At 48.7% G+C, this 21,470-nt stretch overlaps 1 protein-coding gene across 1 annotated transcript; it reads left to right on the top strand.

Annotated features, from left to right (window-relative positions):
* The first annotated feature begins 233 nt into the window (after nt 1–233).
* On the top strand, nt 234–19,824 carry SHE (Src homology 2 domain containing E). The gene is given in 7 exon segments (XM_049782383.1): nt 234–352; nt 354–879; nt 4,052–4,178; nt 14,103–14,417; nt 16,741–16,897; nt 18,344–18,463; nt 19,508–19,824. Coding segments are annotated over 7 exon segments (1,494 nt in total). The 5' UTR covers nt 234–290; the 3' UTR covers nt 19,695–19,824.
* The last annotated feature ends 1,646 nt before the right edge of the window (nt 19,825–21,470 follow it).

Genomic DNA, 21,470 nt, shown 5'->3' with positions numbered 1-21,470 from the left:
CTACAACCTTGCACCCCCATTCCGGGCCAGAGAGGTTGAGCGGGCCGGCGCCCCCGGATCTGGGCGGGAAGCAGCGGGGCTGGGAGGCGCCAGGCCGCCCGGGTGGGAGGAGGCGCCGGGGACACTCCCGTCGCCTAGCTCTGTCCCTCACATCCCTGGGAGTGCGCACGGAGCCGTGGGGAAGAAAAGAGAGAGGAGGGGGGAAAAAACGGGGTGCAGCCTTAGTCGGGGAGCGCACGCCCTGAGAACCTGCAAACTTCCCTCAGCGGCCTGCAGCGCCCAGGGAATGAATGCAGTGGCCCCCGGCCCTTGGCGCCTCCCCGTGCCTGGCCTGGGCCACCTCGCTCGCCTGCTTGGAGGCCACGACGGGCCCCCCTCATGGCAGCCAAGTGGTTCAAGGAGTTCCCCCTGAACCTCAAGACGGTGTCGGGGGGTGCCAAGCTGCGCAAGAACTCGGAGGCCGGCGGTGCGGGGCCCACTGCGGGTAAGGGCCGCAAGAACTCTGCAGCCGACCTGCTGGGGGGCAGCCGGGCCGGGGGTGGGCCCCCCAAAGACAGCCGGCTCTCCCGGGACAGCCTGCAGAGTCTGATCCAGGCCGCCGCCTCGGGCAAAGGCCGCAAGAACTCGCGGGCCACGGACGATGAGCCCCATCGGGTTTCCTCGAGCAAGACTTCGGGTTGCAGCACCTACATCAACCGACTCATCAAGGTGGACACGCAGGACAAGAGCAACGCCAAGGCGGCCTACCCCGGCAATGGCAGCAGCAGCAGCAGCGGCAGCAGCAGTAGCAGCAGCAGCAGCTCTTCCTCCGCATCCTCTTCCCCGTCCTCCCTGGGCCCCGACCCGGACAAGGGCAAGGGTGCGAAGCAGCAAGACACGGTGAGAACACGGCAACTCCCCTCTACACCCCAGCCCCAAGCCCGCAATAAAACGAATTCAGGCCCCTTGGTCCCAGATTCCAAGCCCTGTTGAATGAAATCCACTGAATGGGGAGGAAGGACCTTGGTTCCAAGGTTCTGGAACTTCAGACAGCAGAGAAAATGTCAACCGAATGGGTGTGTCCCTTTGATTTGGCTGATTCTTTCTTAACTTGATTGATTGATTGATTGGTTTGGTTGGTTGTTGGGTCACACCGAACGGTGCTCAGGGGTTTTACTCTGAACTCAGAAATTGCCCCAGGCAGACTGGGGGATCATATGGGAGCTGGGAATCCAACCCGGTCTCTCTGTCCTCTGCATGCATGGTAAAGGCTCTACCGCTATGCTATCTCTCCGGCCCCTGATATTTTCTTTTTCTTTTTTTGGTTTTGGAGCCACACCCCACGGTGCTCAGGGTTTATTTCTGGCTCTGTGTTTAGGGTCACTTTTAGAAGGCTGGGAAGACCTTAGTGGGGGCCCTCCTTGCTGATCTCTCTTACTGGCCCCAATCTTTGCTAATTTTTTTTTTTTTTTTTTGAGGATTGCACATCTGGTTGTGTTCAGGGCTTACACCTGGTTCTGTGCTCAGGGGACCCCACGGGTTGCTGGGGATTGAATGTAGGTGGCTACATGCAAGGTAAATCTGCTCCCTGGTGTTTTGTTCTAATTCCAACCATTGTTGAGTCTTTTTTTTTTTTTTTTTTTTTGAGCACCGGGAGTACTCAGTCCTTACTCCTGGCTCTGCACTCAGGGATCACTCATGGCAGTCCTTGGGCTACCATGGGATGCCGAGGATTGAACCCAGTCTGGCCCACATGCAAGGCAAGCACTTTACCTGACTATTTAAACCTATCAGGAGTGGTGCTTTTTCAGTCCTGAGCCCCTCCCCCTCATTCTTGAGATGGCACCTTGGCTTTATTTTGTGAGTTCATTTAACTAAATAACCAAAGGAGATGGTCCTGTCTCTTTGTTAAGTTCACTCCCCTGAGGTTCATTTTCATCAGGGGACTGTAAAGCTAGAACTGGATTTAACTGTGCTTCAAAGGAAGGGATGATCATCTGGAACTCTGTGACTCTCAGAGCTCCAGGGAGTGAGCCAGCCACCACCACACTCCTATGTGAATTCGGAAGCTTCCACTCATTTCCTGTTCCCTCTGTGCAGGGGCACCTCAGCGTGAAACCCTTTGCTTTCATTCTGTGCATGTGTGGTATGCATCATCCTTATAGGATAGTGGACAGAGAACGGGAGTAGGAAATGCCCTGAAGGAAATTACAGGAGGGGGGAAGGTGTTTCCTGCTATTTGCACCCAGCAGAAGCTGTCTGGTTGCTGTCCAGTGGGAGGTAGCTCCCGAGAAAAGGGGATGATCTGAAAACATCCTTTTCCCAGAGAGGGTTTGAGCCTTGGTTGCTTTTTCATTTGTTTTTAATCCACGAGTTTGTGTCAAAGCAGGGAAAAGAGCACAGACTGAACTCTCAGACTCATCTCCACAGTCAGTTCTCCCAGTCGTGGAATATTTTAATTTTCTGGGCTTCAAATCTCTTGCTCACTGGTCAGGTCAGGAGACCATAATGAGAGTCATAGAGACAGGACAGTGGGGAAGTCACAGCCTCGTAGTTCAGTCCTTGGCAACACATAGGGTTCCCTGAGCCCTGCCAGGAGTGATACCTGAACGCAAAGCCACAAGTAAGCTCTGAGCACTGCCAGCCCTAAAACCATACCTATAGAGCTCATAATAACATACCATGTGTTCTTATGTGGGTTTCTCAGTTCCATCCTGTATTCTCTTCTCAAATATGCTCTGGCACCTGCCCCAGACTTGGTACTGTGGGAAGGGCCATGGAAAGATTGTGAGGACCAGCTCATACTCTGACCCTTCATCAGGGCCCCACCTGAGTGAAGAGTGCCTTGCAGTAAATCCACATTCTGAATTCCTCCATGCTCCTTGGGAAATGCAATGCCTGTGGCAGGTAGTGAGGAAGGACAGAGCAAGGACTGTGAATGGAGGCCTCATTATCTTCATGATCAGCCTCCCTGGAGGACTGAGACTTAGATATCTTCTCCCAGGCTGTTTTATCATCTCTTTTCTCCTGGAAGAGCAGTTTTTAGGCTTCCTATGCTCTTTGGAGATGGTAAGAGACGGCGGAGCAGGACCTCAGCCTTCTTCCCTGAGAAGGGGTCCCAGACCTCCTCCAGCTGCAGAACAGCAATTATTTAGAGGCTAGACCTGGTATCCACTGCAGTAGCACACACAGTAAAACAGGAACAATCCAGAGAGGCCACCATGACCCAGGCAGATGACTCACAATCTTCCCAAGTGTTCCATTAAAACAAAAAAACCGTCTAAATAGGAGCCCTTGGGAGCCATCTGCCAGGAGTTACTGAACCTGGAAAACTCCCACTGTCCCGTTTAGTGCTAACCTCTTTCTTGGCTTATTATCAAGACTGTCTCCTTAAGACTGTTGGAAATTCCTAGAAGACCAACAGCAAGTCTCAGGTTTCTGTTGATTTCCTCATGATGCCAAGTCAGTGTTAGTAAGAGATCTATAGTCACTGGTGATCAACTCGCTTTTTAGGGCTGTGTTGCCAGGCTAGTTGGCCATCAGAGAGCCAAATTGTGGGAAAGGTGGTCACTCAACTTGGATTTTTTACTGCTCTAAAATTATAGCACCCTTCTCTCTCCTCTGCCACCCAACAAATGCTTGATTGCATAGGGAGCAAAGAAGAGGTGAAAAGAATCTCCAGATCAAGAAAGTTTTGATGAGGTCCGGAGAGATAGCATGGAGGTAGGGCGTTTGCCTTGCATGCAGAAGGACGGTGGTTTGAATTCCGGCATCCCATATGGTCCCCTGAGCCTGCCAGGAGTGATTTTTGAGTAGAGAGCCAGGAGTAACCCCTAAGCGCTGCCAGGTGTGACCCTCCCCCCCAAAAAAGAAAATTTTGATGAGTTGTTGCCAGCAATTGATGCTGCCAAGTCTGATATGTTCTGCCCGTTGGGCATGATCAATGGGCCAGGTTCTCTTGAACTCATCAGACTGGTGAGCTCTTTATGGGTCAGCAGAAGATTCCCAAAGGATGCTTCAATTACATTGCCATTTTGGTCCCTAGCCACTCTCCTCTCTGATTCTTTGACAGGTCATCATCTTGGAAGACTACGCAGACCCTTATGATGCCAAGCGAACCAAAGGCCAGAGGGATGCAGAGAGAGTTGGAGAGAATGACGGCTATATGGAGCCATACGACGCACAGCAGATGATAACAGGTCTGTAACTGGAACCGCTCCATGGGGACTAAAGTCTCCCTTGATGGAGTATGTGGGGAAGAAAAACTGGGGTGTGTTTTAATGAAGTGTTTTCACTCTACTCTTCTGAGTGGATGTTAGAGAAATTAGACCCAAATGAGGTCTTTTTTTTTTTTTTTTTTTTTATTTTTTCTTTTTAGGGAGGTCCGGGGTTCGAGTGGGCGAGGAAGGGGAGAAGGAGGAGGAGGAGGTGGAGGGGAAAGGTAAAAGGAGGAAGAGAAGAAGGGGGAAGGAGAAGAGGAGGGAGGGGAGGAAAAAGTTAAGAGGAGGAGGGAGAGGAAAGAGAAGGGAGAAGAGATGGAGGAGATGAGGAGGAGGAGGAAAGGACGAAGAGGAGGGAGAGGAGAAAGTTAAGAGAAGGAAGAGAAGAGGGGGAGAAGAGGAGGAGGGAGAGGAAAGAGAAGGGAGAAGAGGTGGAGTTGAGAAAGAGGAGAGGACGAAGAGGAGCCCAAATGAGGTCTTAAGATCTAGCTCTTTTCCTCTACATTTACAGCATTTTATTTAAAAAATGTGTCAGGGCTTTAGTTTCTAATTCTGAGTTATGCCACTTGAGAGTTTGCAGGTTTTGCTCAGAATGGGATCTTCCACTTTAAGATGATTTTACAGGGCCTGGAGAGATAGCACAGCGGTGTTTGCCTTGCAAGCAGCCAATCCAGGACCTAAGGTGGTTGGTTCGAATCCCGGTGTCCCATATGGTCCCCCATGCCTGCCAGGAGCGATTTCTGAGCAGACAGCCAGGAGTAACCCCTGAGCACCACCGGGTGTGACCCAAAAACAAAACAAAACAAAACAAAACAAATAAAATGATTTACAGAGAGGGTCAGAGAGGTAGCATGAAGGTAGGATGTTTGCCTTACATGCAGAAGGATGGTGGTTTGAATCCAGGTATCCCATATAGTCCCCCAAGCCTGCCAGGAGCGATTTCTGAGTGTAGAGCATGGAGTAGCCCCTGAGCACCACCGGGTGTGACCCAAAAACAAAACAAAAAACAAAACAAAACAAATAAAATGATTTACAGAGAGGGTCAGAGAGGTAGCATGAAGGTAGGATGTTTGCCAGGTAGCATGAAGGTAGGATGTTTGCCTTGCATGCAGAAGGATGGTGGTTTGAATCCAGGTATCCCATATGGTCCCCCAAGCCTGCCAGGAGTGATTTCTGAGTGTAAAGCATGGAGTAGCCCCTGAGCACTGCCTGGTGTGCCCCAAAAATCAAAACAAACAAAAAAAGATGATTTATAGACAGGGCCAGGGAGATAGCTCAATAGGTTGAGTGTGTGCTTTACAATCAAGAGTCCCAAGTTTGGGGCTGGAGAGATAGCATGGAGGTAAGGCATTTGCCTTTCATGCAGAAGGTCGGTGGTTCGAATCCCGGCATCCCATATTGTCCCCTGAGCCTGCTGGGGCGATTTCTGAGCATGAAGCCAGGAGTAACCCCTGAGCGCGGCCAGGTGTGACCCAAAAAAACAAAACAAAACAAAAAAAGAGTCCCAAGTTTGATCCCCTGCACTGTGTGGTCCCTGGATGCCAGAGTAGGAATCCTAGCTCTGCATTCAGGGATCACTCCTGGTGGTGCTCAAGAATCATATGGGATGCTGAGGGATCAAATCTATGCAAGGCAAGCACCCTATATGACTCAATGATACTATCACTCCTGCTCCATCTTGGTCAATTATAAAGATTTGATGTTCATAATGGAAATCAGAAACTCAAATTATGGGACAAACTCGTGCTTAAAGGAGTTTCAGTTATTCAACATGAAGTGATGTGCTAGATTATGGAAGATTTGTTTATTAATAAGCTTGGCAACATTTGAGTGAAATATTTTATGACTAAGGAATGATTACTAATAATTGCTGTGAACCAAGCCATTCCAGGGAAATCTAAAACTTATGTTGACTGATTTTGTAGCTTTTCAACTCAGCAGAACACTCCTGGTCAATGGGCTAGGCTAGTGGTTGGCAAGCCGCGGCCACATGCGGCTCTTTATACTTTTTAATGCGGCTCTTCTGTGGGCCGAGAGGCCGCTCCAAGAGTCAGGACTCTGCTCCTAGCCTCTGTCAGTGCGAGCCCTGTGTGGCTTTCAAAATAAATTTCAATCGTGGTTTTGGTGAGATTTGGCTCAGTTGACAAAAAAGGTTGCCCACCACTGGGCTAGGCAATCAATATAGGGGGTTATATTGTCCCCTTTGACTCAAAATTCTCTCAAGTGGGTATCAAGGATATTTCACATAGCTTGTTTGTATTATTTAATGTAGTTGTGAATTTTGAAGAGGATTTTTCACCTTGCTTTCTTTTGCGGTTCTTTGAGGCATGAAATGCCAGAAAATGCAGTTTCTGTGTGCTGACTTCAGGGACCCTTACTTGAACATCCTAAGATTTGTGCCTGGGGATAGATACACTGATTATACTTGAAAGATTTTTGTCCTTGTGTTTAAAAACAGATGAAAAAGGCGCTGGGCACAGGCTTCCTAAGCAGTGTCTTAGAAGGGCTAAGCATAGGCCAGTAGAAGCAGCTCCCTGTGAGATTCAAGACAGACTCCAGAATGAGAATGGGCCCTAACCGGAAGGCATTGCTGTTTCCCACTTCTCTGCTTGCAGAGATAAGCCTGAGTTTGGGGAGGGTGTACCCTGACCAAGCTGTGACCCTGAAGGTCACAGGACTGTGACCTCTAATGAAATCTGTGAATGAAAGGAAGTGAAAATGAACTTAGTCAGAATTTTAGAACATAGCTATGATGTGAAAGGATTAAGAGGAAAACTTTACTTTGAGTTGAGGAAAGCAACTTTCTCAACACATTGCCAGTACTTGATTTTGCAGCATCTTTCTCAATCCTTTGGTTTCCTCTCTTTCTCCTTAAATATTTTACATATACTGACTCAGATCATATACTGACTCAGATGTTTATTTCTGGAATCAGATTGATAATAGGGGAAGATTTATTCTTTCAAAAACTAAATATATCTTTTTCAAAACAAACAAAAATAATTATACAGAGGCCAAGAGATACTACAGTGTGTAGGTCATTTGCCTTGCACACAGCCAATCCAGGTTCAATCTTCAGCGTACCATATGGTCCCCCAAGTACTGCCAGGAGTAAGGCCTGAGCACAGCTGGGTGTGATTGAAAAAAATAAAACAAACCCAAAGAAAGTACTTTAGGTTTTACTCAGAAGGCATCTTTCTACCCAGACCTGGAAAGAAAAGCTTATTGAAGAACAAAAGTTGTCTAACAGGAATGACATAAATATAGTAAGAGTAGCTAGCATTTAATATTTGAAGCAATTATTAAGTTTTAGTTTTAAACAATTTTCACTTAAGAATACTAACAAATTATTATATTCATTGGAGAATAACGTCAAATGGATGGAAAATTTTACTAATTACTAATTTAAAATTTTTTAATTACTAGGTTTTTTTTTAATTCTTTAAAAACATACTGCTGACTTTAGCAATTTCTTAAACCAAAATGCCGACCACAAAGCTACCACTTCATATTCATGGAGAAACTGTACCAGTGATTCTTATTCTACACATGGGCTACCCAGCTGGGCAGAATAACAGGAAGTGAGTTTATCGGAAACTGGAAATAAAAGGTTTGCTGCTGGGTTGGTTTTATTCTTTTTTTAAAAAATCATTTTTGTGGGACTGGAGCAATAGCAGAGCGGGTAGAGTGTTTGCCTTACATGTGATCAACCCAGATTAGATCCCCAGCACCCCATATGGTTCCCCCCAAGCCTGCCAGGAGCAATTTCTGAGCACAGAATTAGGAGTAACCTCTGAGCACTGCTAGTTGTGACCCAAAAACCAGGGGGGCGGAATCTCTTTTGTTGTTTCGTTTGTTCTGGTGCGCTTAGTTATAAACTGAGTTCAGAAATAGCCAGAGTTTCTTGAGAAACATTTGTTGCTGTATCTGAGTGTGTGTGTGTAGGGGTTATATGTGGGTGTGCAGGGGTTGAGTGAAAATATGTGTGATTGTGGGTCTTAGTGTATGTGGGGTTTGAGTGTGCATGAGTGAAAGAATGTGAAAACAAATTTAACATTTCAGTGTGTGTTTTAGTGTCAACAGTTAGTTCTACAGAGAATTCTAGAGAATAAGCTGTAAATGGAGCCCCCAACCTCTGCACAGCCTTTTCAGTATGCATAAGTGGAAATAGCATCCCAACTTTAAGAGAATCTTGAGTGCATGAAAATTGTTCATGATGCTAGTTTATAACATCTGACCAGTATTTCTTGTGCTTCCATTAATCATGTAGGAGGCCCCCCTACTAGACTCTGGGCTCACAAAGAACAGACTCAGGAACCACACCCAAGTGGCAAACAAACCAAACACCAACAGAGGAGAAAACTCTTGTTGAAAAAAGTAGCAGGAGGGGCCGGAGAGATAGCACAGCGGTAAGGCGTTTGCCTTAGATGCAGAATGATAGTGGTTCGAATCCTGGCATCCCATATGGTCCCCCAAGACTGCCAGGAGCAATTTCTGAACATAGAGCCAGGAGGAACCTCTGAGTGCTGCCAGGTGTGACCCAAAAACCAAAAAGAAAAAAGAAAAAGCAAAGCAAAGAAAAGAAAAGAAAAGAAAAAAGTAGCAGGAGCCATGAAGTAGAGAAAAGGCCTCCTTAGTCCAAGAACAAGAGACAGAAACAGAAGTTAAGAGGTTTATCAACCTTCCCTATGACCCCGGAACCACCCCTACTTTTAAAAAATGAAAATAACCTTTGCTCTTAAGTTTTAAAATCTAAAAAATTATAAATTTACCAATAAGTTCTCACTTGGGCTTATACAAAAGTTTGATCATAAAAAAGATATGACTATAAAGCCAAGGGAATATTTTTACAAACCTCTTTGTTCTTCTGCTAAAGGGGCAGGAGTGTTTTAGCTAACTAAATAGCAGATAGAGTGGCTGGGGAGATAGTACAGCAGAGAGGACTCTTGCCTTGCACTTGGTTGAACCAGGTTCGATCCTCTGCATCCTATATGGTCCCCAAGCAACACCAGGAGTAATTCCTGAGTGCAAAGCCAGGAGTAACCTCTGAGCATCCCTCACAAACCAAAAATAAATAAGTTGCAGAAATAGTCTGCATTCATTCACAGGATGAATGGAATGGAAGTTTTAGCTTCCAAGTGAAATTGCCTTTAGAGAGTCCCTGAAATAGTCACCACTTAGCAGGAGAGTCCCTTCCACTGTGTGGTCTCATACTCATTGATATCATCCAGGTTATAAGACCTCGAGCAAGTTGAGCCACTTACTAGGTTTCAGCCTTCCCAGGCTGCCTCAGTCCTGCCTCGGATCCTAGGAATGGCCGCTGGAAGTTTTAAGTTTTAGTTCTGAAGCCAAGGTTCAGAAGATTTACTGCCGTGTCCAAATCAGCATCCAGGAAATGGACACAGCAAGTTGACAGGGGGCCCAACTTTGGTTGTTATTACTGAGCTCCAGTTTCAGGAAAGAGGGTGTTCATCTGTATTTTTGCCTTATAATTAGTTCTGATGATTGTACTCAGTATAAGGAGACCCTCATTTTTTTTTTCAAATTATCCATAATGGAACAAAAGCTATAAAAAAAAAAAAGATCATGAATTATTTTATTTGTCTATTCCTTCCTTGTCAAGTTACATTTCAAAAGTTCTGAATTCTGGGGGCCGGAGAGATAGCACAGCAGCAGAACATTTGGCCAACCCAGGACCAACAGTGGTTCAAATCCCGGCATCCTATATGTTCTCCTGAGCCTGCCAGGAGCAATTTCTGAGCACAGAGCCAGGAGTAACCCTTGAGCACCACCGGGTGTGGCCCAAAAACAAAAACAAAAAACAAAAAAGAAAGGAAAAAAAAAGTTCTGAATTCTGGGCCGGAGAGATAGCACAGCGGTAGGACGTTTGCCTTGCACGCAGCCGATCCAGCATTTACTGTGGTTCGAATCCCAACATCCCATGTGGTCCCCCAGCCTGCCAGGAGGTCACACACTGCCAGGTGTTACCCAAAACAAAAAAAAAAAACAACAAAAAAGAAGTTTTAGGGGCCGGGCGGTGGCGCTAGAGGTAAGGTGCCTGCCTTACCTGCGCTAGCCTTGGACGGACCGCGGTTCGATCCCCCGGCGTCCCATATGGTCCCCCAAGCCAGGAGCGACTTCTGAGCGCATAGCCAGGAGTAACCTCTGAGCGTCACCGGGAGTGGCCCAAAAAACAAAAACAAAAAAAAACAAAAACAAAAAACAACAACAAAAAAAAGAAGTTTTAAATTCTTTTTGTTTGTTTGATTTGGTTTGGGGCCACACCTTGCAGTGTTCAGGAGTTACTTCTGGCTCTGCATGAAGGAATCACTCCTAGCAGGCTAGAGGACCATAGGGGATGCCAAGGATTGAACCTGAGTCTGCCATATGCAAGGAAAACATCTTACCCACTTACCCACTGTACCGTTACTCTGGTCTCTTCAGAACTTCTGTATTCTATCTGTGGTGGTCCACGTATTTGTTTCATAAGAAGGTCTTAAGGCAAATTTAATATAAAGTCTGAACACTGATAAAAAGCTACTGATCACCCTATTTCTATATGAGAGAAATAGAGCAATAGAAAGGTTTTAAGTGTAGGGTTTTGAGGGGCCCAAGAGTAAGACAGGGGTTAAGGCCCTTGCCTTGAATGGGGCCAATCTACCTGGGTTTGCACCCCAACCCCACCAGTATGGCTAAACCCCTTCACCTTCCTGAAAAAAATTTTAATTGTAAATTTTAAAAACATGAAATGGATTAGAGAGAAAGGTGCATTAGATAAATTGTGATCAACATTTTATGGGAACTCTTAGGGACATAAAGTAGGCAGGTGAAGAAGACAGAGCTCTGAGTCTTTCTTAAAGGTCCCAGAGACCATTACAGACTAAGTGAAGTCTCCTATGTGGTGGGACAGCCCCTCTGAGCATCCTGAACCTTCCCTGAACTGCTGGGAGCAGCTGGGTCAGCATCTCCTGCCGACACAGCCAGTAAAAGAGACTCCCAAGGGAACAGTCCACCTGCAGGAGAATTTTGGGCCGGGGTGGTCAGACACTGACCATTGTCCACAGTAGAATCGAGTCCCAGTCCTCCACTGTGTGCTTTTACGAATCAGCAGCCCAGTGCCCAGTAGCTGGGACAAGAGAAGGTAGAAGGGAAACTTTTCAGCCCCCCCTTGTGATTCTCACTGCTACACCTTGTGGCTGGCAAAGGCCACCCTGCGCCCAGCCCTGGCTACAGATGCATGTTTATCTGTCCCTGCTGGCTGCGCTCTGTTGTCTGCCGTGGTCAATGGCCTCTATCGGCAGAACCAGGGTGCAGTTTCCGCTCACCATTTCCTCCTTCTCAGGCTGGTTTCCTCTTCGAGCCAGCTCCGCACGTCAGGGGCTGTTCTCCTGCAGGAAGGGTCGGCTCTCTGCCCCATGATTGTTTCTGTTTCTATGGCACCTTAGGTTGGGGGCAGCCAGGTGTTGGGTTGAACTATTACTCTCCTTGGAGGGGTCTCCAGCCCAAGCCTCGACCTCCCGCTCATGAAACAGTGTTTAGAAATCGGATGATACTTGGCAGACTATGCTCCATTCCAGGGCTGTCCTGGAAAGGAATGTCCCCCTATGCATGCCGGCCTGCAGTGCACACAACCTACTCGGAGATTGCAGGACCCGAGACCACTCTCTGAGGACAGCCCTCACAAGAGTGCTGAGGCCTCACCTAGCTGGTTGCCAGCCCTGGATTTTGCACAGGCAAACAGGACCCTTCTCTAAAGGCCAGACTCTGCTCCATCCATTGGTGTAGCCAAGCCAGCATTTATGGACTTCGGGGTCTATGTAGACTTGGGGGTGTGTCAGGTTTCTTTCTTTTATTTTTTGTTTTTGTTTTTGTTTTTGTTTTTGGACCACACCCGGTGGCTCTTAGGGTTTACTCCTGGCTCTACACTCAGAAATAGTTCCTGGAAGGCTTAGTGAACCATATGGGATGCCAGGGATCGACCCCAGGTCTGTCCAAGCCTGCCAGGAGCGATTTTTGAATGTAGAGCCAGGAGTAACCCCTGAGCACTGCCAGGTGTGACAAAATAAATAAATAAATAAATAAATAAATAAATAAATAAATAAAAGCTCCCCTCGAAGGTCTGCATATTGCTGCTTTCTGATTTCTTAATTTTGTGTGAAGTTTCTCAGATCTAGCTTCATCTCAGCTGAAGGAGAGTAGAGGGACTTTCTGAGTCTTGCTTTCTCTGTTTCTTACTAGGATAAGCAAGGTAAGGAAAAGAGGCTAAGAGTCTGGACCCTGCCTGCTCCATTAGCCTGCAGACAGCAGGTTCCGGCACTCAGGGCTACCAGTGGCCAGAGCAGAGCTGAGACGGGGAGTACTAGGAAATCAAGTGCAGGAGTGCTTTTGGACGCAGATCCCTTGGGACTATACCCCCTCCCTGCTTTCCACACACTTGACTCCCACTTGTGCCCCAGGCCCAAGGATGGGGCCCATTCAGAGACTCTCAGCAACACCATCTACACCAGGCCAACTTTAAGTTCCTCATCTTTGTTTGGCTTGGGGCCTCATTCCAGTGCTCAGGGTTTACTCCTGGCTCTGTGCTCAGGAATTACTCCTGGTGGAGCCTGAGTTAGGAACAGAGCACAATGTGTGGATTCTAGCACTATACTTTTTTTTTGGGGGGGGGAGGCTGGGGTCAGTTATTTCAGGCCACACCCAGCAGTGCTCAGGGTTTACTCCTGATTCTGCTCAGGACTCTTGTTGCAGGGTTCAGGGCACTCTGTGTGGTGCTGGGATCAAACCCAGCTTGGCCAAGGCAAGTGCCTTTCCCTCTGCCCTGTTTCTCCTGCCTGAGGCACCAGGTGGAGGAGAAATGGAGCCGAGCTGACTCAGAAAGAGACTGTCTTCTTCCATGGGTCAGCCCTAAGGAAAGATCTACAGTGGGGAGTCTCAGAGAGGGGCATTGATAGGTCAGTTCACAAGGGTCAGCAGAGGCCAGAGGAAGTGGGAGCAGCAGCAGTGGAGAAGCCTGATAATGTGCCTCAAAGCCAGGGGAGATCCAGAGGGTTCCCATGCCACCGAAAATAAAGGGTACCAGCAACATTATGTGATCCTATCACAGTATGTGGATGGGTAAGTCAGAAAGCTCCAGCCTGAGCTCAAGCACAGAAACAGAAGCACAAAATCAGATGTAAATGCACCAGCTACACACCCAGCAAGCCAGACCACCGGCTCCCAGGCATAGGTTCTGGGTGGCACAAGTCAGACATGAGTGTAGGCCAGGCAGACCCACCAGAGTTCGGGCAAGACACCGCCAGCCGCCTCTGGCTTGTGAAGGAGCCTCGTCTGCTCTCCTGCTGCTGAGCTCAGCCCCGACTGACTCTTCGATCTTTCTCCCTGTCCAGTTCCCATCACCGAGCTGGCTCATTGCTACCACAGTCTTCCCTTTGCCCACTTCCAACAGGGGCAGTGCTTAGTACTTGGGCTGTTCTTCGGTGTCCACAGGGTGGTGGGGACACTCACACTGCTGGGGTGTTGCCACTGGGTCACCATAAGTGAGTCTGGACATTGGAGCAGTGGGGCCACCACACCCTGGGGAAAGTGTCTGCCACATACAGAAACTGAGAAGGGCCTAGGGGGGAGGTGGAGACATCCTGGGGCAGACGGGCCACCCCTATGCCCTGTCAACTATTCCAGGACTGTGATGGGATAACGGAATTATATGCACTGATCTTTGCTCTATGCAGCACTTTCCTTTCAAAGCTCCTTGGTAGTGCTACTGAGCTTCTCTCTGGAGTGTTCTTGGCACCCAGGCCACCTTCAGCTGCCCCCACCAGGCTTTGTCCTGGCCCCCCACAGAACCTATCCAGAGTGGTCTCTGGGTGCTGTGCACTCTTTGAAAGCCTTGGGTATATATTTCAGAAATTCGACGTCGAGGCTCCAAAGATCCTCTGGGGAAGGCCCTGCAGCTGCTCGATGGTCCCTGTGAGCCAGCGGAGCCTGGCCCGAAGGTGGAGACACTGGCCCGGAGGACAAGCTCCAAGGAGCTTCTGGGGAAGCCCCCACAGCTATACGACACGCCCTACGAGCCAGCAGATGGAGGGGGCCCCAGGGCCGAGGTGAAGGTCAGGGCCCCCGACAGCCACGGTCGGCTGCCTGAGAACGATGAGAGGCCTGCGGCTGAGTACGAGCAGCCCTGGGAGTGGAAGAAGGAGCAGATCGCACGGGCGCTGTCGGGTGAGGCTGGGGCCCCTGGGAGCAGCCCCCGCCTGCCCCACACATACACCCTGACCACAGCCCTGGGCATTCCCCCATACCCCCACCCAGTGTCTCAGATAGGAAATGAGAATTGGGAGGGCTGGAGAGATGGAACCGGGGAAGGCACTTGTCTTGCAGACACTGACCCAGTTTGATCCCTGGCACCAATAGGGTCCACCTAAAGTGACCCTGAGCACAACTGGGGGTGGCCCAAAACCAAAAATAAAGGAAAGAATTGGGCTTTGGTGGCAGATTGGCTTTCACCATGGCATTTTTTTTTGGGGGGTGCATTTCTTTTTGTTTCCTTTTATTTGTTTTGGCGTCACACCCAGCAGCACTCAAGGGTTATTCCTGGCTTTGCACTCAGAAATCACTCTTGGCAGGGCTGAAGAGATAGCATGGAGATAGGACATTTGCCTTGATTCAGAAGGACGGTGCCAGGAGCAATTTCTGAGCATAGAGCCAGGAGTAACCACTGAGTGCTGCCGGGTGTGACCCAGAAACCAAAAACAAAACAAAAAACAAAACAAAACAAAACAAAAAAAATCACTCCTGGCAGGCGCAGGGGACCATATGGAATGCCTGGGTTGGCTATGTGCAAGGCAAATGCCCTACAAGCTGTGTTATTGATCTGGCCCCCACCACCATTTCTTTCTGCTCCTTTCAGAACCTTTCTTCCTTTCTCTCACTCTGAGCATCTGTTTTAGAAATAACTGGGGTTGGGGCTGGAGAGATAGCATGGAGATAGGGCATTTGCCTTGCATGCAGAAGGATGGTGGTTCAAATCCCAGCATCCCATATGGTCCCCTGAGCCTGCCAAGAGCAATTTCTGAGCATAGAGCCAGGAGTAGCCCCTGAGCACTGCCAGGTGTGACCCAAAAACCAAAAAAAGAAAAAAGAAAAGAAAAGAAATTACTAAGGTTAAGGCTGGAGTGGTATGATAGCACAGCGGTATTTATTATATATATTATTATAGCAGTATTTATTATTGCATTTATTTATTGTCTTGCCTGCAGCTGACCCAAGACAAATCCGAGTCCGATCCCTGGCATTCTGTTAAAAAAAAAAAAAAGAAATAACTGGGGTTACTCTGGTTTTGTTTTTTTTTTTGTTTTGTTTTGTTGTTATTGTTGGGATGTTTTGTGTGTGTGTGTGTGTGTGTTTGTGGGGGGGGTTTGATTTTGGGGCCACACCCAGAAATGCTCAGGTTCCTAGATCTGCACTCAGGAATTGCTCCTGACAGTGCTCAGAAACCATATGGGATGCCAGAGATCAAACATGGTCAGCTGTGTCTAAAGCAAGCCTACCTGCTACACTATCACTCAGGCCCTGAGGTAACTCTTTAAAATGCTTAGTTGATCATTGCTAAAGCAAGGAAATTGGGAGCAACATGCCACCCCCAAACATGCTAACCCTGAACTTATGACGGGGCTGAATGTACTGACTGCATTAGTCATATAGAATAGGATTGAAACACGAATACAGCAGGTACTTCACACCCCACCAGCAAAATAAATAAATAATCTCCCTAAAGGAGACACTTCTTCATATGTGAATATGGGGCAGGTTGGGGCCACACCCAGCAGCACTCAGTGGTTACTTCTGACTCTGCACTCAGAAATAGCTCCTGGCAGGCTTGAGAGACCATATGGAATGCTGGGGATCAAACCCGGGTCGGTTCTGGGTCAGCCGCATGCAAGGCAATAAATAAATGCCCTACCCACTGTGCTATCACTCTGGCCCTCATGTTTGGAGTTTTTATATAAAGTTGATTGATTGTGGGGCCAGAGCACCTCACCTGGGTTCTTTTTTTTTGGGGGGGGGGTCACACACGGCAGCACTCAGGGGCTATTCCTGGCTCTACACTCAGAAATCACCCCCAGCAGGCTCGGAGGACCATATGGGATGCTGGGATTCAAACCACCATCCTTCTGCATGCAAGACAAATGCCTTACCTCCATGCTATCTCTCTGGCCCCTCTCACCTGGTTCTACCCTTAACACTGTAGAGTCCCCTGAGCCCCTCCAGGAGTGCCCCCCCAGCACAGCCAAGTGTGACTTGTCACACTCCCCCACCACACACACGTTTCATGTCATGATTCCTTCCGATAGTGACCTAGCCTGTTCCAGAAATGTTTGCCTGGAGGCTCCTTCGGGAACAGGATTGAGGTGGCATGTGGGACTGAGACTCACAGAGCCACCACAGGTGTTCAGTCATGACAGGAAACAGAGCTGAGACAGGTGGGCAGGGGTTGCCTGGTCTCTGCCCAGTGGCCTGGGGCTCACTGGAGTCCTCCTTCCAGTTCAGTTTGAAGGCACAGAGCGGCCGTGCGCCAAGGAGGAGACAGGGAGGCAGCACCTCCGCCAGAAGAGCTGGACCCAGAAGATCCTGAAGCCAGCACTGTCCGACCACAGTGAGGGAGAGAAAGTGGATCCCTCTCTGCCCTTGGAGAAGCAGCCGTGAGTCCCTGGCCCTACCAGTGTCCTGGGGTTGGATACAGCCTTTTCACAGTCTTTTGTCCATGAATACGAGTGGGGGGGGGGGGAAGCATTCAGGAAATCCATTTTTTGTTTTGTTTGGGAGACACACCCAGTGATACACAGGGGTTGCTCTTTGCTCTGCACTCAGGGGACTGTATATGGGGTACTGGCATAGAATCCTATTTGGCTGTGTGCAAGGCAAATGCCCTTTCTACTGTACTCTTGACTTTCCTTTTTTTCTTTTTTTTGGGGGGGTAGGTGGGCAGATTTTGTGCCTCTAGATCTATCCTCAGGAGTTACTCCTGGCTGTGCTCAAGGACCCTGTGTTGTGCCAGGGATGAAAGGATTTCCCTGCTGTCCCATCTCTTCAGCCCCATTCGAAACCCATTTCAAACCTAGCCCAGCTCCTCTGCTCACTGCTGAGAGCTGGTCATGAACTGGATTTTCCTTGGACAATGTAGACTTTTCCTGGTGCATATAGGACCCGATTTTTGTTGTGGAAGAGTTTGGTGAATCCAAATAACCACTCTCAGAGCCCTTCTGCGACGTTCATGTTTCCATGAATTAAAAAAAAAAAAAACTTGATTAATTGATTGAGTGATTGGATTTTGGGCCATACCCAGCAGTACTCAGGGGCCACTTTTGACTCTGCATTTAGAAATTGCCCTGGCAGGCTGGGAGACCATATGAGATGCCAGGAGTTGAACTGGGTCCCTCCAGGGTTAGCCACATGCAAGGCAAACACCTTACCACTGTGCTATCTCTCAGGCCCCCTAGGCTCATTTTAAAGAACACTTCAAGGGACCATGGACATAGCTCTGGGAATAAAGTATACGTGAGTGTGTTCAAGGCTTTCCATGCCCAGCATTCTGGGCCACCCTAGGCCACTGGGTACCTCCCGCTGACGCAGCACTACTGGGCCTGAGCACTGAGCCTACTCGCCCACTCAATTAGGATGGGTTTTCCTGAGTGTCCCTCTTCCAAGCCTTTTGTAAACTCCCAAAAAGGAAGGAGGAAAAAAAAAATACTCTTCAGAGAGGAAGCTCTGAGCTCAATGGGCTGAGCACACAGGGAGGTCAGGTGCCAATCCTCTGTGTCATCTTCCAAGCATGGTCAGGAGCCATCCTAGAGCAAAGTATGGCCCCCCAAAAAGAGGGGAAGGGCCAGAGTGTAAGTAAGCAGGAAAAGCTTTGCCTTGCATGAGGTTGACCTAGTTTGGTCCTTGGCACCACAGAGGTTTCCCTGAGCCCACCAGGAGTAATTCCTTAATGCAGAGCTGAGAATAACCCCTGAGCTCCAAACTCCACTGGGTGTGGCCCCATCCCCCCAAAAAAAACAAACAAGAAAATTAGGAGGTGGAACTTGGTGGACTGAAGGCGTTGTCTGGTTTGAACGCTGACCTTGGCCTTCTCCACCTCCTTTCAGTTGGTATCACGGATCCATCAGCCGCGCTGAGGCCGAGAGTCGACTCCAGCCCTGCAAAGAGGCTGGTTACCTGGTCCGGAACAGCGAGTCGGGGAACAGTCGGTACTCCATTGCGCTGAAGTAAGTGTGGAGCCCGCCCGCCCCGCAGTCTGTATGCAGGCCACCTCTGACCACCTCTCCTGCTGTGGCCCCAAAATGTGAGATGTGCTGAGGACGCAGGCAGGCTCGATGCCAGGGTTGAAGACATGGTCCCAGTGTTTCAGCCCCCTGAGGGTCTTGTCCCACCATGTCATCCTCTGCCTGGCATGTTCTGTCCCAGAGCCAGGGTCTGGGCAGAAAGAAGACATGTTGAGAATTCTATCAGGAGGCTAGTCTTGCTCCTTTGATGCCCTCATAAGTCACTCCCCTGATTGTCAAGATGCCAGCTGAAGTTTTGACACCAGTTTCTTCTGGGGGAGCAGGAGCCGCCCACTTGCTCTGGTTCCCCTCTGTGCCCCCCCCCCTCCCCAGTGTGCACAGAAGCTGGTCTCTGCCCGCCAGGCCCTGCCGCAGCTTGTATCATGGAAATTGGCGCTGTGCTGTGAGCTCCGTGGTGCTATATTGGAGAATCATTGTCAAGAGCCCTAACAGCATTTCCTTCCTGAGGAAGCTGAGCCCCTGCAGCTGAAACAATCAGACTGGAGGGAGAGCGAGGTTGGCGGGGAGGGGGGGAGTGTGGAGCCTCGGGGACAAGGGATCGGCCGCGGACATGATGCCAGGAATAGCTCCGTGAGTGCCAGCTATCGGTCGGCACAGCCAACAGTCTGTCCTGAACTTTCCTTTATTCTCACCCTTCAGGCGTGGCAAGCTCCCCCTGCTGGTCTCAACACTTTGGACTGGGTGCTGAACTGGAAGTTTGGAGCCAGTGGGGACTTAGCTTTTTCCACCACCCCACCCCACCTCTTTCCTTTTCAAGCCAGTAGCTGATGACTTGTGTGTATGAAAGATAAATGGCTGAGCGTGCTCCCCCACATGTGGCCCAGGGCCAGGCAGATTCTGAGTGTCCTTTGGTCACACCAACTGTGTTGAACAGCATTGGCTCAGTTCTTCTTAGTGGGGAGGGCATCCTCTTGTGATGGGACAGCTCCCTCCCTCACCACCTCCTCGGTTTGTGTTTCACTCCAGGACGAGTCAAGGATGTGTCCATATCATCGTGGCCCAGACTAAGGACAACAAGTACACCCTGAACCAAACCAGCGCCGTCTTTGATAGCATCCCAGAAGTGGTACACTACTATTCCAATGAGAAGCTGCCTTTCAAGGGTGCAGAACACATGACTCTGCTCTACCCAGTACACAGCAAACTGCACTAAGGATCAGCCCCCACAGAGGACTCGGCCCCCAGCGAACAGCTCAGAGCAAGGCTGTGTGCTCCCTAGGCATGGCAAGTGAGCATCTGTATGTGAAGGACAACAACTCTGTGGTGGTGAATGCGCCCTGTGACTCCTGGCCCCTGCCCTGCCCTTTTTCTCTTGCTACAATCAGAAACTATCCCCTTACTGCCGGTCTGTCTGTCTGTCTGTCTCTCTCTCTCTCTCTCTCTCTCTCTCTCACTCTCTCTCTCTCTCTCTCTCTCACACACACACACACACACACACACACACACAACACACACACACACAGAGAGGAAAAGTCAGGAGTTTGAGAAACTGATGTAGGCTGTTTCGTAGCTGAATACCTGGTCTCCACTTGACAGAAAATGATGGCATGGTCCAGAAGAATGTGTGACTTCAGAGGATTAAGGGTGGAGGTAGGGCCAGGGGTCTCTGCCCTCTTTCCCCCTCCAACCCATTCTTCCAGCCCTGAAGCCCTGAGCCCAGGGAAATTCACAACCTTAGGAGCTGCTTAGAGGCTGCACTGGCAGGTCAGCATCCTGAAAAGGTGACCGTCAAGCCCTTGTCCTTGAATCTCATGGAAAGGCCAGCTGGGGTCCCCATGTAAAACTTGCCAGTAGAGGGTTGGAGAGATAACACAGCGGTAGGGCATTTGCCTTGAGCGCAGCCAACCCAGGGCATGGTGGTGGTTTGATTCCCAGCACTGCTGGTGTGACCCAAAAACCGAAAACAACAACAACAACAACAACAAAATACCTTGCCAGTAAAACTGGGGTTGGAGTTGTGATTCTAATCCTAGATCTGAATCAGAGAGTGAAGAAGAGAGATTGCACTTCTCAAGATTTTTTTCCTTTTTAGATCTAGAAAATCTCAAAGCTCCATTATAGAGAATTGTTTTCTTACTGGATAATTATACAGACTTTCTAATAACGTTGGTTTTGTCTCCGTGAGTTAGCTATTCTGCAGACATTTTTTTTTATTTTTGCCCCTCCAATTAGATTTGCTTTGTATTTTTAGGATTTTTTTTTACCAGACCCAGCAGTGCTCAGGACTTACTCCTTCTCTAATTAGCTCAAGGATCATTCCTAACAGGACCCTGGGGAAACATATGCAGTGCCAGGGATGTAATGCAGATCGGCTACGTGTAAAGCAAGAGCCCTACACATTGTAGTATCTCTCTAATTCCCTTTTTAGAGTAAATTTAAAATATATAAATGTGATTCCAAAATCTGATCACAGGAACTAAGGTCTTCTAGACCTGCAGTCTCTCACACTGGGCCCCAAAAATTGGTTTACACTGTCTAAAGATAGCTGAAAAGACTCGAAGGCCTTTTTCTAACTTCCATTGTAGTAGGGCAGTAACTTACTACCCACAGTATCGTTATCTTTCTGATTGATTGTGAACTCTGTGCCAGCTGATTTTTTGTGAAAATGCATGTGAATGGCTGCCTGGACTGTGAGAAACCTCTTGTGAATGATTGTAATTACAACTCAGCAGAACCTCTAGGTTTAAAGGTTTGTCCTTCACTTTCCCAGACTGATCCATATGCAAATATGCTTCCTGTCCTCAGTGAAGATTTAACTCTCATAGCTTATTTGAAATACACACACACACACACACACACACACACACACACACACACACACACACAATGCTGATGATTTGGTTCACTTTATCTTTTTTTTTTTTTTTTTTTTTTTGGTTTTTGGGCCACACCCAGCAGCACTCGGGTTACTCCTGGCTGTCTGCTCAGA

The sequence above is a fragment of the Suncus etruscus genome, chromosome 10 (genome assembly GCF_024139225.1).
Source record: "Suncus etruscus isolate mSunEtr1 chromosome 10, mSunEtr1.pri.cur, whole genome shotgun sequence".
NCBI classification, from domain to species: Eukaryota; Metazoa; Chordata; class Mammalia; order Eulipotyphla; family Soricidae; genus Suncus; species Suncus etruscus.
The sequence above is the reverse complement of the archived record's forward strand: the minus strand, read 5'-3'. Positions and strand labels throughout refer to the sequence as shown.